General features: G+C 52.7%; 1 protein-coding gene across 6 annotated transcripts; it reads left to right on the top strand.

The window, feature by feature from the left end:
- Positions 1–2682: 2682 nt before the first annotated feature.
- TCHH (trichohyalin) lies at positions 2683–15795 on the top strand. Of its 6 annotated transcripts, none has more exons than XM_042785369.1 (7): positions 2683–2721; positions 3905–4064; positions 4534–6210; positions 6577–7884; positions 8245–9186; positions 11443–12448; positions 12803–15795. In XM_042785369.1, exons 2-7 carry the CDS (start codon positions 3927–3929, stop codon positions 15571–15573), a joined length of 7842 nt encoding a protein of 2613 aa, XP_042641303.1. In that variant the 5' UTR covers positions 2683–2721; positions 3905–3926; the 3' UTR covers positions 15574–15795. The 6 variants fall into 6 exon arrangements, with proteins under 6 accessions (XP_042641303.1, XP_042641302.1, XP_042641300.1 ...); XM_042785368.1 differs by having other exon boundaries at positions 4534–6396; positions 6757–7884; XM_042785366.1 differs by adding an exon at positions 8156–8160 and having other exon boundaries at positions 4534–7867; positions 8233–9186.
- Positions 15796–16435: the final 640 nt, after the last annotated feature.

Genomic DNA, 16435 nt, shown 5'->3' with positions numbered 1-16435 from the left:
TGGTGACAAGCAGCACACAGAGACCTCACTGGAAAATAAAACGTCATTCCTCTGGGACACCCCAGAATTTCACAATTTGCAAAGTGCTGAATCAGAAAAACCAGCATTTCAAAACTACCCCCAGAATGTACATCGCAAAAATGATCGGCTTTAAAAGTGCTAATGTCAAAAGTAAATGTATTAGACATGAAGCACACCAGTCTGCTCTACTCCTGATAAAACATATTAGCAATAATAAGTTCTGAACTACCTCATAACAGTTGTGGACACGCAGTGGGAGAGTCAAAACTTAAATTTCATCACCTATCTCTCAAAAACCCCATTCCACCTGAGACATTCTTCAAAACATGGCATTTTCCAGAGAACTTAATTTTTCTTGTAAAATAGGTCTCAGTTAGAGGTTTGTCCTCTAGCTCTTTGCTTCTTATTAGGTCTGGCTTCAGATCTAAAATCACCAGACCCAACCATCCCTCTGTAGTCTGTCTGTCCATCAGCTGCCACCTTTTGCAGCATCAATAAAAAAATGACCTCCCAGTTCAGGCAGGCACCAAGCCCTGTTAGGGACATGTTAATTATACGCTCTATTCTGAAGAACACTACTTTTGCCATCAGGAGTGTCGTATTTGAAGTTAAGAGGGTTTTTTTGGTTCATTTTAAGAACATTAAAATTATTCCACTGACAAAAATACCTAAGAGTCCTGCAAGCCTGGGAGGTGTTGGAAGAGATCTTTTCTACACCACACAAGGAGCCCAATTCCTCTAAGATTAAATGCAACAGATGTTTGGTCAGCCTTTATAAACAGTGATGGGGATGGGCACAGAACTGGGTGAGAAGCAGGAGGATGGAGCCCACCCTCTTGGGTGATAACTTTTAAAAACCTATCCAAGTTCCATCTTATGAAAGCATCTTTGGGGAAAACAAAGCCCCTGGAGAAAAAGGGGGTTTCAGCACTGCCAAGAACGTGCTTTGAAATTCCTTGTTTTCTTCTGGGAATGGCAGCAGAGCCCGGGAAAGCAGGTGAAACGCATGGCCAAAAGGCATCGTACCTTTTCCTGCATCGATACCCAAACTCTGCCTGATGGATGGCTCACATGGCACCCGACCATCCCGCACTGCCCCAGACCCTGCGGGGGGATTACAGACTGTTACAGGACACCGAGCCACGCTCTAATACTTTAATTTTAATAATAACTCCAATCTACCATAAAATTACAGTTTCCCAAGGGTGTTATTATCCCACAGGTGGGGTATAATTTGCACAAGTATAATTTAATCTTGAAAAAAAGCTCAAAAATGAAGTATGGTTAGTAACAATCCTTCGTACGCACTTGTATGAGTATCCCCAAGGTGTTACCAGCACTAATTAATTAGGCTCCTACACCCAGTATGATCTTACCTTACAGATGGGCCAGATGAGCCACTCACCCAAGGCTGCGTGACAAGTTCATGCTCTGAAGACTCTCTGCAATGTCTCCGTCATGCTTGTCAAGGCATCATCCTACCTCTAAAACAAAAAGCAGGGGCCCAGGTGGCACGGCTGGTATCTTCCTTATTTGTTCTGTGTACTGGCAGAATTTGGGGTGAATAAACGAATAGGTTGGTCTCTAATTATTTTGCTGTTAAAGATTAAAAAAAAAATAATAATAAAAAAATTGTAGAGGTAATTACAGCAAAAGCTGCCTAGGGCAACAAGATGAAGATTCAACATGAATCGACCTCTCGGCAGGGAGGTTTCTGTTTTATTTTTAATTAAAGATCAAGCTAAGTTGAAATGAAAGTCGTTCATGGAAGACAGTTAATGTGAAAAGTGTTTTATCATTATTTTTCTCAATGAAAAGTCATTGCGTATTGAACAGACATTTTCTTGTACAAAAATTCATTTTGCAAACTTTACCATTTAAAAATGTTCTGTTTGTGGTTGGTTTTTTTTCCAACAAAAACCTGGATAATAGAACAAAAAGGCTCCTTAATAAGAAGCTACCAAAAATAAAACACTATACAAGGACACCACGCAAGCCAAGATCTGGAGGATTTGAGGATCTCACTGCTCTGCACCTGCAGTTCATCATCTTCATACAACTTAGGTCTTCTTCTGTCCTTCTGTGACTGAAAGCTAGACCCAAAGCCTGTTGACTTCAGGCCCAACGTGCCAAAGGAACAGCGCAAAAAGCAAACAAAAATAATCTCTGATATTGTGGTACCAAGATCATGGGCCATACAGACCTTGACTGTCCTCATAGTGAGCTCTGCTACCATCAGCAGTCTGTCCTCATCTTCAAAATTTCTGGCAGTACTTTTATGTGTGTGTGTGTTGTATATTTAAATTCATACTTATGCATATGTACATTTATATAAAAATACACCCTCCCGTGAATACATATATACACTTTATAGCTACTCCAGATTTTTTAAAATCTGAAATGCAATCAGCCTGTAAAATAACTTTACAGTCTGGATTAGGTGGAACCAGCCAGTGCCTGAATTGCCACATGGCAACTGCTATTTCTGGGTTAAAATGATAGGTAAGGGGATGATAAGTTAAATAACCCGTTTGAGGACGTCAAGGTGCAGCTGGGCTTGGCCAAAGATGAATCAGGACAACGTCCACAAAGGGTGTCTCCTTTCTGTAGCTCCGTCATGGACCCTATAAAAGCACTCGGGTCCTCCGATCGCTCTGCACGGCTTCACAGGAATCCCACTTGATCCCGCTGGTGATTTGGGTAAGTCACTCCTTCTGAAATGTGCATTTTGCTGGGCAAGGATATGTTATTTCTATAGGATTCATGTTGGGTGGCAGCATCATTCCTGCCGCAGTATTTTCTGAAAGCCTTTTGCTTTTATATTCAGAGAAATGTTGGTTTGTGTTGTTCGGACACTTGCATGCTGTCATCATGCTTCCATGTGTAGAGGCAGCTTTTCTCAAAGGGAAAACAAGAGGGGGAGCCAGGTTTTGAGCATTACTTTGGTCTGGAATCAGCTCCCAGCCAGAATGAACAAATTGGGAAAATTTTGTTTTCTACAGTAATACCAAAAAACAGGATGCTGTATGCAGAGGTGTGCACATGTGTTCATGTGTATGTGCGTGTTATAGAGTCAGCAAGGCAGACACGGCAGAGCTTCCCCAGATGTGAGCTCTTGGCACTGATGTAGATGATACAGGCTTGGGGATCCTATGAGGAGGAAGGAAGGAGGTGGCTTCCGAAGTTTCCAGAAACAAAGCTCCAACATCAGCACTGCTTTCTGCCAAGCAGTTTTCAGTAAAATTAAATAAGTAACACTAACCTAGGTGATCTGACAGTTCCCCTCTGGCCAAAACCTATTTGCCAATGAACTGATGTTGTAATGAAAGTTTTATTGATTGATTTGCATTACTACTGGTCACAGGAGCATCTGCCACAGGGCTTGTTTTAACTCCCTGTGTAAGCACCCTACCTGTCTCTGACCCAGCTAGATCTTGTCTCAGACCTTGCCAGTGCTGGGACATCTTCTAACCTGGCTCACAGAAGCTGGTGTGTCTCAGTGCCAGGCAGAGATAACAGTGTGGGTCCTGGAAATATAAGTACCATCCATGGGGATGGGTTCCTGGGGCATCTTTTGAGTCATCATCCCCAGTTCCCTCCCTGTGGTCTACAAATGCAGGCATCTTGCCATCCCCTGTCAAACGTCACTCAAATACAACAGTAGATAGGTTGGAGGACACTCCCCATCCCACTAAAACCCCTAAGCATTTGAAGTTCTTCCCAGTGCTCTGGTCAAACAGAGCTCGCCCTGGCACAGGAGAGGACACATAGCACATGGCACCCAGCATCTCGTTAACACACGCAGCCTGGCCCCAGCAATTCTCCTTCCTCTTTTCAGAGGCAAGAAAATCTCCCATCCTTAGGTCTGCTCCTCTTCTTGCAGGCTTGCTTGAATCTGCAGGAAGATGTCTTGCTTCTTAGACGGCATTTCCACCATCATCAGCGTCTTTCACAAACAGGCAAAGGAAGATGGAGACTGCTCCAACCTCAGCCGAAGGAAGATGAAAGAGTTCATCCAGAGGGAGTTTGCAGATGTCATAGATGTGAGTGTTGCTGTGAGGGGGAGGGCTTGAGGCCAAGACTGCAGTGCAGGGACTGCAAAATCTTCCTCTGGATACTTATGTCAGTGGGACGGGGAGGCTATCACCAAAGGGGAGCAGCAGTTGAGTTCCTTTGCACTAACTGCTTCGACAGTTCTTCCAACCAATTTTGCCATGAGCAAATGGGCAAAAGCTGGAAAATGAACTGTGGGAGGTATGGTATTCTTTCAAAGGTAAGAAGGAAATGCATCCAGCAGAACAATACAGCATATCCCAGAGAAGAGATCTAGTTAGCTGCAGCTGGGGAACAACCAGGAAAATGGAGAACAAAGACATGGAGTTGTTGTTGAGCTGTAAGAGTGAAGGTGTGAGAGAGAGAAGGAGAAATTGTCCCTGTCTTTGAATTTCTCTGACAAGGAGCAGGAAGGCTAAAATCCCATTTTTTGTTTCCCTGTGTGTGTTTTCCCTGCAGAAGCCGCATGACCCTCAGACAATTGACAAGATTCTGAAGTTTCTGGAGTGGGATGATGATGGGAAAATAGATTTTAATGAGTTCCTGCTTCTGGTGTTCGGAGTGGCTAAGGCTTGTTACTGGTACCTGCCAAAGGGACCATGCCTTCTGCAAAGAACAAAGTTGACAACCACTGGCAAGTCACTCCGAGAGCCAGATATTAAGAACAGAGGGATCAGTCGGCAATTCCAGGAGGAGGAACAAAAAGCCTCTGAGGGTAATCATCATCCCCCCTGTGAGCTGCAAGAAGACACCAGGATCAGTGAGCTTGAAACACTAGAGGAAGAGGGGAGTCATCACCAGCAACGTAACACACAAAGCAGAAATGATGCAAAACAACGCACCAAGGAAGGGAGACTGATCCCTCACGTATATGAAGAACGAAGCCAAGAGCCTTGCAACCAACAGAACAGCCAGAGAAGACGTCAGCCACTGGAGCCAGACAGACGAGAAGATGTACAGCTCAGCCAGCGCAGCAGCTTGCAAGCACATGAGCCCAGAGTGCAGGAAAATGAGAGACAAAATCAAGAGGGCCTTCAATCAGAACAACTGGAAGACGTGAGGAGTTGCAGCCAGACCTGTGAACCACAACCACTGCCAAACCGGTGGAGTAACCATCAGCCACACGAGCCAGCACTACCTGCACATGATCAAATAAACCAGAGGCCACAAGAAGAAGATAGAAGAAGTCAAAATCAGCCACATAAACCTGAATTACTCACAAGACAGAGAAACCGCTACGATGTACGTGACCTGGAACAAAAAGCACTTGAACGCAGCAGCCACCAGCCACGTGAGCCTGAATGCCTGGACTCAACACGCCCATATCAATCCTACATACAGGAACCGCTAGAAATTAATCTCAGGAACTATGAGACCCGTGAGGCAGAAAGAGACATTTATGAACAAGAGAAGAACAAGGAAAATGAGCTTACATATCCAGAAAGCAAAAGAGACGTACATCATGAACAGAAGCAGGAAGAACGAGATAATGCAGGGAGAAAAAAGTCTGTATATGAAAGAAGGATCGAGGACCAGTGGGAGGTGCAGCTGGAAGCCAATGAGCGCTGCAGCCGCCAGACACGTGAAAGGGAAGAGCGAGGTGTCACCGCCGACCTGAGAGAGACACACGAGAGGCGTGACCCTCTAATACGCGAGCCCGAAGACGAGGGAAGGAGACAAGGTGAGTCCGTGAGGTTTGAATGGATGCAAGACATGGCAGAAGAAGAAGCAGACACCAAGATCCACCAGGTGTCCCGGGAACAGGAGAACCATGACGACATGGAAAAAAGGGAGCATCGAACCGTGTCCCGTGAAGTGGAGCCCCGTGATGAGCTGGAAAGGAAGGAGTGTCTCCATGAATGCAAAGAACCAGAGGATGACAGGAGGACTTGCCGGCAAAGAGAAAGGGAAGAGCCCGTGGTTGACAGGAGGACTGATCGCCAACGCGAGCTGGACCTGGAGGCCTCCGAGCGCCGCACCCGCCAGACACGTGAAAGGGAAGAACGAGGTGTCACCACCGACCTGAGAGAGACACACGAGAGGCGTGATCCTCCAACACGTGAGCCCGAAGATGAGGCAAGGAGACAACGTGAATCCGTGAGGTTCGAACAGACACGAGTGACGGCAGAGGCAGAAGTAGAAGCAGATATCAAGGTCCACCGTGTGTCCAGCGAACGGGAGCCCCATGAGGAGGTGGAAAGTGGGCAGCGACCACGTGTGTGTGACAAACCGGAGGATGACAGGAGGACTTGCCGGCAAAGAGAAAGGGAAGAGCCAATGGATGACAGGAGGACCGATCGCCAACGCGAGCTGGACCTGGAGGCCTCCGAGCGCCGCAGCCGCCAGACACGTGAAAGGGAAGAACGAGGTGTCACCACCGACCTGAGAGAGACACGCGAGAGGCGTGAACCTCCAACACGTGAGCCCAAAGATGAGGGAGGGAGACAAGGTGAGTCCGTGAGGTACGAACGGACACGAGAGATGGCAGAGGCAGAAGTAGAAGCAGATATCAGGGTCCACCGTGTGTCCAGCAAATGGGAGAACCATGACGAGGTGGAAAGTGGGCAGCGATCCCGTGTTTGCGAAGAACCAGAGGATGACAGGAGGACTTGCCGGCAAAGAGAAAGGGAAGTTCCTCTGCGTGACAGGAGGACCGATCGCCAACGCAAGCTGGATCTGGAGGCCTACGAGCGCCGCAGCCGCCAGACACGTGAAAGGGAAGAGCGAGGTGTCACCACCGACCTGAGAGAGACACGCGAGAGGCATGACCCTCCAACACGCGAGCCCGGAGATGAGGGAGGAAGACAACGTGAGTCTGTGAGGTATGAACGGACACGAGAGACAGCAGAGGCAGAAGTAGATGCAGATATCAAGATACACCGCATGTCCCAAGAAAAGGAGAACCGTGACGATGTGGAAAGGAGGGAGCGTCGACCCGTGTTCTGCAAAGAAGAGTCCCGTGAGGAGGTGGGAAGAAGGGAACATCCCTGTGTGACCAAAGAACCAGAGGATCAGAGGAAGACTTGCAGCCAAAGAGATAGGGAAGAGCCGGTGAGCAATAGGAGGACCCATCGCCAACGCGAGCTGGACCTGGAGGCCTCCGAGCGCCGCAGCCGCCAGACACGTGAAAGGGAAGAGCGAGGTGTCACCACCGACCTGAGAGAGACACGCGAGAGGCGTGACCCTCCAACACGTGAGCCCGAAGATGAGGGAGGGAGACAAGGTGAGTCCGTGAGGTACGAACGGACACGAGAGATGGCAGAGGCAGAAGTAGAAGCAGATATCAAGGTCCACCGTGTGTCCCGCAAACGGGAGAACCATGACGAGGTGGAAAGTGGGCAGCGATCCCGTGTTTGCGAAGAACCAGAGGATGACAGGAGGACTTGCCGGCAAGGAGAAAGGGAAAAGCCCATGGACGACAGGAGGACTGATCGCCAACGCGAGCTGGATCTGGAGGCCTACGAGCGCCGCAGCCGCCAGACACGTGAAAGGGAAGAGCGAGGTGTCACCACCGACCTGAGAGAGACACGCGAGAGGCGTGACCCTCCAACACGTGAGCCCGAAGATGAGGGAAGGAGACAACGTGAATCCGTGAGATACGAACGGACACGAGTGACGGCAGAAGCAGCAGCAGACATTGAGGTCCGCCATGTGTCCCACAAACTGGAGCCCTGTGATGATGAGGAAAGGAGGCAGCATCCCCGTGTTTGCAAAGAACCAGAGGATGACAGGAGGACTTGCCGGCAAATAGAAAGGGAAGAGCCAATGGACGACAGGAGGACCGATCGCCAACGCGAGCTGGATCTGGAGGCCTACAAGCGCCGCAGCCGCCAGACACGTGAAAGAGAAGAGCGAGGTGTCACCACCGACACGCGAGAGACACGCGAGAGGAGTGACTCTCCAATACACGAGCCTGAAGATGAGAGAAGGAGACAAGGTGAGTCTGTCAGATACGAACGGACACAAGAGATGGCAGAGGCAGAAGCAGAAACAGATATCAAGGTCCACCGTGTGTCCCGCAAACGGGAGAACCATGACGAGGAGCAAAGGGGGCAGCATCCCCGTGTTTGCGAAGAACCAGAGGATGACAGGAAGACTTGCTGGCAAAGAGAAAGGGAAGTGCCTCTGCGTGACAGGAGGACCGATCACCAACGCGAGCTGGACCTGGAGGCCTACGAGCGCCGCAGCAGCCAGACACGTGAAAGGGAAGAGCGAGGTGTCACCACCGACCTGAGAGAGACACGCGAGAGGCGTGACCCTCCAACACGCGAGCCCGAAGATGAGGGAAGGAGACAACGTGAATCCGTGAGATTCGAACGGACGCGAGAGACATCAGAGGCAGAAGCAGAAGCAGATATCAAGGTCCACCGCATGTCCCAAGAAAGGGAGAACCGTGACGATGTGGAAAGTGGGGAGCGTCGACCCGTGTTCTGCAAAGAAGAGTCCCGTGAGGAGGTGGGAAGAAGGGAACATCCCTGTGTGTCCAAAGAACCAGAGGATCAGAGGAAGACTTGCAGCCAAAGAGATAGGGAAGAGCCCGTGAGCAATAGGAGGACCCATCGCCAACGCGAGCTGGACCTGGAGGCCTCCGAGCGCCGCAGCCGCCAGACACGTGAAAGGGAAGAGCGAGGTGTCACCACCGACCTGAGAGAGACACACGAGAGGCGTGACCCTCCAACACGTGAGCCCAAAGATGAGGGAGGAAGACAACGTGAGTTCATGAGATTCGAACGGACACGAGAGATGGCAGAGACAGAAGTAGAAGCAGATATCAAGGTCCACCGTGTGTCCCGCGAACGGGAGAACCGTGACAAGGTGGAAAGGACACAGCGTCCCCGTGTTTGTGAAGAACCAGAGGATGACAGGAAGACTTGCCGGCAAGGAGAAAGGGAAGTGCCTCTGCGTGACAGGAGGACCGATCGCCAACGGGAGCTGGACCTGGAGGCCTCCGAGCGCCGCAGCCGCCAGACACGTGAAAGGGAAGAACGAGGTGTCACCACCGACCTGAGAGAGACACACGAGAGGCATGACCCTCCAACACGCGAGCCCGAAGATGAGGGAGGAAGACAACGTGAGTCCGTGAGGTTCGAACGGACACGAGAGATGGCAGAGGCAGAAGCAGACATCAACGTCCACCGTGTGTCCCATGAAAGGGAGAACCGTGATGACATGGAAAGGAGGGAGTGTCGACCCATGTCCTGCGAAGAAGAGTCCCGTGAGGACGTGGGAAGAAAGGACCATCCCCGTGTGTCCAAAGAATCACAGGATCAGAGGAAGACTTCCCGGCAAAGAGACAGGGAAGAGCCCATGGATAACAGGAGGAACGATCGCCAACGCGAGCTGGACCTGGAGGCCTCCGAGCGCCGCAGCCGCCAGACACGTGAAAGGGAAGAACGAGGTGTCACCACCGACCAGAGAGAGACACACGAGAGGCGTGACCCTCCAACACGCGAGCACAAAGACGAGGGAGGAAGACAACATGAGTCTGTGAGGTATGAACGGACACGAGAGATGGCAGAGGCAGAAGTAGATGCAGATATCAAGATACACCGCATGTCCCGAGAAAGGGAGAACCGTGACGATGTGGAAAGGAGGGAGCGTCGACCCGTGTTCTCCAAAGAAGAGTCCCGTGAGGAGGTGGGAAGAAGGGAACATCCCTGTGTGTCCAAAGAACCAGAGGATCAGAGGAAGACTTGCAGCCAAAGAGATAGGGAAGAGCCCGTGAGCAATAGGAGGACCCATCGCCAACGCGAGCTGGACCTGGAGGCCTCTGAGCGCCGCAGCCGCCAGACACGTGAAAGGGAAGAGCGAGGTGTCACCACCGACCTGAGAGAGACACGCGAGAGGCGTGACCCTCCAACACGCGAGCCCAAAGATGAGGGAGGGAGACAAGGTGAGTCCGTGAGGTACGAACAGACACGAGAGATGGCAGAGACAGAAGTAGAAGCAGATATCAAGGTCCACCGTGTGTCCCGCGAACAGGAGAACCGTGACAAGGTGGAAAGGACACAGCGTCCCCGTGTTTGCGAAGAACCAGAGGATGACAGGAAGACTTGCTGGCAAAGAGAAAGGGAAGTGCCTCTGCATGACAGGAGGACCGATCGCCAACGCGAGCTGGATCTGGAGGCCTACGAGCGCCGCAGCCGCCAGACACGTGAAAGGGAAGAACGAGGTGTCACCAGCGACCTGAGAGAGACACGCGAGAGGCATGACCCTCCAACACGCGAGCCCGAAGATGAGGGAAGGAGACAACGTGAGTCCGTGAGATACGAACAGACACGAGTGACGGCAGAAGCAGCAGCAGACATTGAGGTCCGCCGCGTGTCCCACAAACTGGAGCCCTGTGATGATGTGGAAAGGAGGCAGCGTCCCTGTGTGTGCAAAGAACCAGAGGATGACAGGAGGACTTGCCGGCAAATAGAAAGGGAAGAGCCAATGGACGACAGGAGGACTGATCGCCAACGCAAGCTGGACCTGGAGGCCTACGAGCGCCGCAGCCGCCAGACACGTGAAAGAGAAGAGCGAGGTGTCACCACCGACCAGAGAGAGACACGCGAGAGGCGTGACCCTCCAACACGTGAGCCCAAAGATGAGGGAGGGAGACAACGTGAGTCCGTGAGGTACGAACGGACACGAGAGATGGCAGAGGCAGAAGTAGAAGCAGATATCAAGGTCCACCGTGTGTCCAGCGAACGGGAGCCCCATGACGAGGTGGAAAGGGGGCAGCGACCGCGTGTGTGTGACAAACCAGAGGAAGACAGGAAGACTTGCCGGCAAAGAGAAAGGGAAGTGCCTCTGCGTGACAGGAGGACTGATCACCAACGCGAGCTGGATCTGGAGGCCTACGAGCGCCGCAGCCGCCAGACACGTGAAAGGGAAGAGCGAGGTGTCACCACCAACCTGAGAGAGACACCCAAGAGGCATGACCCTCCAACACGTGAGCCCGAAGATGAGGGAAGGAGACAACGTGAGTCCGTGAGGTTCGAACGGACACGAGAGATGGCAGAAGCAGAAGCAGAAGCAGATATCAAGGTCCACCGTGTGTCCAGCGAACGGGAGCCCCATGACGAGGAGCAAAGGGAGCAGCGTCCCCATGTTTGCGAAGAATCAGAGGATGAAAGAAGGACTTGCTGGCAAAGAGAAAGGGAAAAGCCCATGGACGACAGGAGGACCGATCGCCAACGCGAGCTGGACCTGGAGGCCTACGAGCGCCGCAGCCGCCAGACACGTGAAAGGGAAGAGCGAGGTGTCACCAGCAACCTGAGAGAGACACGCGAGAGGCGTGACCCTCCAACACGCGCGCCCGAAGATGAGGGAAGGAGACAACGTGAATCCGTGAGATTCGAACGGACACGAGAGACAGCAGAGGCAGAAGCAGAAGCAGATATCAAGGTCCACCGCATGTCCCAAGAAAGGGAGAACCGTGACGATGTGGAAAGTGGGGAGCGTCGACCCGTGTTCTGCAAAGAAGAGTCCCGTGAGGAGGTGGGAAGAAGGGAACATCCCTGTGTGTCCAAAGAACCAGAGGATCAGAGGAAGACTTGCAGCCAAAGAGATAGGGAAGAGCCCGTGAGCAATAGGAGGACCCACCGCCAACGCGAGCTGGACCTGGAGGCCTCCGAGCGCCGCAGCCGCCAGACACGTGAAAGGGAAGAGCGAGGTGTCACCACCGACCTGAGAGAGACACGCGAGAGGCGTGATCCTCCAACACGTGAGCCCAAAGATGAGGGAGGAAGACAACGTGAGTCCGTGAGATTCGAACGGACACGAGAGATGGCAGAGACAGAAGTAGAAGCAGATATCAAGGTCCACCGTGTGTCCCGCGAACGGGAGAACCGTGACGAGGTGGAAAGGACACAGCGTCCCCGTGTTTGCGAAGAACCAGAGGATGACAGGAAGACTTGCCGGCAAGGAGAAAGGGAAGTGCCTCTGCGTGACAGGAGGACCGATCGCCAACGCGAGCTGGACCTGGAGGCCTCCGAGCGCCGCAGCCGCCAGACATGTGAAAGGGAAGAGCGAGGTGTCACCACTGACCTGAGAGAGACACGTGAGAGGCATGACCCTCCAACACGCGAGCCCGAAGATGAGGGAAGGAGACAACGTGAATCTGTGAGATACGAACGGACACGAGTGACGGCAGAAGCAGCAGCAGACATTGAGGTCCGCCATGTGTCCCACAAACAGGAGCCCCGTGATGATGTGGAAAGGAGGCAGCGTCCCCGTGTGTGCAAAGAACCAGAGGATGACAGGAGGACTAGCCAGCAAATAGAAAGGGAAGAGCCAATGGACGACAGGAGGACTGATCGTCAACGTGAGCTGGACCTGGAGGCCTACGAGCGCCGCAGCCGCCAGACACGTGAAAGGGAAGAACGAGGTGTCACCACCAACCAGAGAGAGACACGTGAGAGGCGTGACCCTCCAACACGCGAGCCCGAAGATGAGGGAAGGAGACAATGTGAATCCGTGAGGTACGAACGGACACGAGAGATGGCCGAGGCAGAAGCAGACATCAACGTCCACCGTGTGTCCCGTGAACGGGAGAACCATGACGGGGTGGAAAGTGGGCAGCGTCCCCGTGTGTGCGAAGAACCAGAGGATGACAGAAGGACTTGCTGGCAAAGACATAGGGAAGAGCCAATGGACGACAGGAGGACCGATCGCCAAATTGACCTGGATCTGGAGGCCTCCGAGCGCCGCAGCCGCCAGAAACGCAAAAGCGAAGAGCGAGGTGTCACCACCGACCTGAGAGAGACACCCAAGAGGCATGACCCTCCAACACACGAGCCCGAAGATGAGGGAAGGAGACAACGTGAATCCGTGAGGTTCGAACGGACACGAGTGACGGCAGAGGCAGAAGCAGACATCAAGGTCCACTGTGAGTCCCGGGAAAGGGAGAAACGTGACGACATGGAAAGAAGGAAGTGTCGACTCATGTCCTGTGAAGAAGAGCCCCATGAGGAGGTGGGAAGAAAGGAGCATCCCCGTGTGTCCAAAGAACCACAGGATCAGAGGAAGACTTCCCGGCAAAGAGAAAGGGAAGAGCCCGTGGATGACAGGAGGACCGATCGCCAACGCGAGCTGGACCTGGAGGCCTCCGAGCGCCGCAGCCGCCAGACATGTGAAAGGGAAGAGCGAGGTGTCACCAGCGACCTGAGAGAGACACGCGAGAGGCGTGACCCTCCAACACGTGAGCCCAAAGACGAGGGAAGGAGACAACGTGAATCCGTGAGGTACGAACGGACACGAGAGATGGCAGAAGCAGAAGCAGAAGCAGATATCAAGGTCCACCGTGTGTCCCGCAAACGGGAGCCCCATGACGAGGAGCAAAGGGGGCAGCGTCCCCGTGTTTGCGAAGAACCAGAGGATGACAGGAGGACTTGCCGGCAAAGAGAAAGGGAAGAGCCCGTGGATGACAGGAGGACCGATCACCAACACGAGCTGGATCTGGAGGCCTACGAGCGCCGCAACCGCCAGACACGTGAAAGGGAAGAGCGAGGTGTCACCACCGACCTGAGAGAGACACGCAAGAGGCGTGACCCTCCAACACGTGAGCCCAAAGATGAGGGAATGAGACAACGTGAATCTGTGAGATTCGAACGGACGCGAGAGACGGCAGAGGCAGAAGCAGAAGCGGATATCAAGGTCCACCGTGTGTCCAGCAAACGGGAGAACCATGACGAGGTGGAAAGTGGGCAGCGATCCCGTGTTTGCGAAGAACCAGAGGATGGCAGGAGGACTTGCCGGCGAAGAGAAAGGGAAGAGCCAATGGATGACAGGAGGACCGATTGCCAACGCGAGCTGGATCTGGAGGCCTACGAGCGCCGCAGCCGCCAGACACGCGAAAGGGAAGAGCGAGGTGCCACCACCGACCTGAGAGAGACACGCGAGAGGCGTGACCCTCCAACACGTGAGCCCAAAGATGAGGGAAGGAGACAACGTGAGTCCGTGAGGTTCGAACGGACGCAAGAGTCAGCAGAGGCAGAAGGAGACATCAACGTCCACCGTGTGTCCCATGAAAGGGAGCCCCGTGACGACGTGGTAAGGAGGGAGTGTCAACCCATGTCCTGTGAAGAGGAGCCCCATGATGATGTGGAAAGGAGGGAGCATCCCCGTGAGTGCGAAGAATCAGAGGATGAGAAGAAGACTTTCCAGGGAAGAGACAGGGAAGAGCCTGTGTGCAACGGCAGGACCGATCGCCAACGCGAGCTGGAGGTGTATGAGCGCTGCAGCCGCCATACACAGAAGAGTGGACAACAAGTTGCCATGGGATCCGATGAAGGGACCTGCAGGAGCAGCATCCTCCAGAGACTCGAAGATCAGGAGTTAGAGATTCTGCACAGTCATCATGGAAGTGAACTACATCCTGATGCCCGTGAGAATATTCCGAGCGATCCCTCAGACGATCAAGAAAGGAGTATCCATCAGCTTTTACATGAGGAAGAAGCACTTGAGGAAAACACATGCCGGTCACGTGAGGATGAAAGACTAAGGCATAAGAAAAGCCTCTACCAAACGGTTGAGGTAGACAACAGAGACCTCTTCCCTGCAGGCCAGCAGGCATCTGTCACCGACATGAGGGTCCGTTACATCCCTGCTGAGCCTAATGTACCCCCAGAAGTACAGGTCCTCCCTGAGGCTTGTAAACCTCAGACCATTGCGTACTTAATCCATGTGATCCAGAATCTGAATGATCCTGAAGCTACCACCTACAAGATCATCTGCCACCAGGCCAATGACCTGGGACAGCCTGTCTATGTGAAGAAGTGCTGTGTGTCACCCCAGCCACCAGCAGTCCCGTGTGACAAGAGCAACCACCCAGATCCACGACCCCAAAATGACAAGCGAGAAACAAGGGAGTCCAAACTGCCACGGCAAGGGGGAACACCAGCTTCTAGCTCCCAGGAGAACACAGGAATCCTCAATGAGCCCCAGGAGAGGTCTGAAATGGGAGTGAGGGACAGGTCTCACCAGGCTTCTGCCTCTGAGCCAGATGGTGTTAAGGGTAACGCTTGCCAGGCAAAGCTCAAGGAGGACAGGAGGGACAGCCAGCACCCCAAGATGCCTGATGTACAAGAGAATGAGCATCAGCCCGGGGGAGATGGATCAAAAGCTGCCAGGGAGCAGGTCCTTTCGGAGCCCAAGTCCAGCTGCCAGTTGAGAGAGCGTGAGGACAGGGAGGCCAGGAGCTGCCCACCTCTGCCCCAGGCTCCAGAACCACGGGACGCTTGCGAGCCATGCCAGCAAGCCACCAAAGAGAACCATCCCCAGACACCCCGGAGAGATGAAACCATCCGCTGCCGTGAGGATGCAAAGCTTCCCCCACCAGAGGAGAGCCGCCAGCCACGGCAGGAGAACAGCAAGAGGAGCCCCCGGCCAGTGCGCGATGCCCAGCCTCAACGGGAGGAGGAACCACGTCTTTGCACCAAGCAGAGCCAGGGCCCCCCCCTCTCACAGGAGGAACCGAGCTGTCCTGCCGGGGATGAAGCCAAGACATCTTAAGGGGAAGTCCTCTCCCTGGAGCTGATGGGGCTTCTCTAAACCTCTTTGAGGATCACTTCTGCTCTCTGCTTTCAGCTTAGGATGTCACCGTGTGGTGGCACAGAAGTGTTTGACACAAAAGGGTTAATGAGGTGCTCTGAGAGGGTGTCAAGTGGGTTTCGGGGGTTTCCCATGTAACAAATCCTCAGCAGCTAGGTAGGCAGAGAGTTACTGCAGGATCTGCGGTTTCTGCCTTCCTGCATTATGTCTATCCACATTAATGCAATATTTAGTCACTTTTCTGCTCTAATTGGATTCCTTGGGTCTCTCTGTCCTTTATGTCCCTGTCATCTCTTCTACCCTGTGGCATGACTGTTCTGCATTTCACTGCACTCACATCTCCCTAGCCCCGTGACTGGCTCTCCTGTTGGCTTCAGCTCTGCAATGGATCAAGAATTAAAAATTCTAGTAGCTCAATCATACTTATTCCAGGGCCTGAAGGTCCTCGAGGCTGGGGGAAAACAAACAAAAAAAACCAAACCAAAACAAAACAAAACACCACTCTTTTTTAGACTCAGTGCTTTTAGTTACACTTTTCTGCTCCCCTAACAGCTGAGCAGAATCCCAGCTTCAGCCCCACGGAGGCTTTGAGGCAGTCGAGTTATGCTGTGGTTACTGCAGGGTAATGGTGGGGGGGGTGTGTCTTTTTCTTCTTCACACTGATGTATTGCATGAAAAATCAGAATAAATAGCTGATGACTGCACTGGCTGCTGCCATCTTTCATTCTTGCATCTAATTTCTACGAGGGCCTCAGCCTGGTGGGAGGGTGCCCCAGCTCAGATCACACATTCCTCCTAATCCCAAACATTTAATCCAGACAGG

Source organism: Tyto alba, unplaced genomic scaffold (genome assembly GCF_018691265.1).
Source record: "Tyto alba isolate M040663 unplaced genomic scaffold, T.alba_DEE_v4.0 Super-Scaffold_8, whole genome shotgun sequence".
Classification (NCBI taxonomy): Eukaryota; Metazoa; Chordata; class Aves; order Strigiformes; family Tytonidae; genus Tyto; species Tyto alba.
Note: the sequence above shows the minus strand (reverse complement) of the source record. Positions and strands in the feature narration are given on the sequence as shown.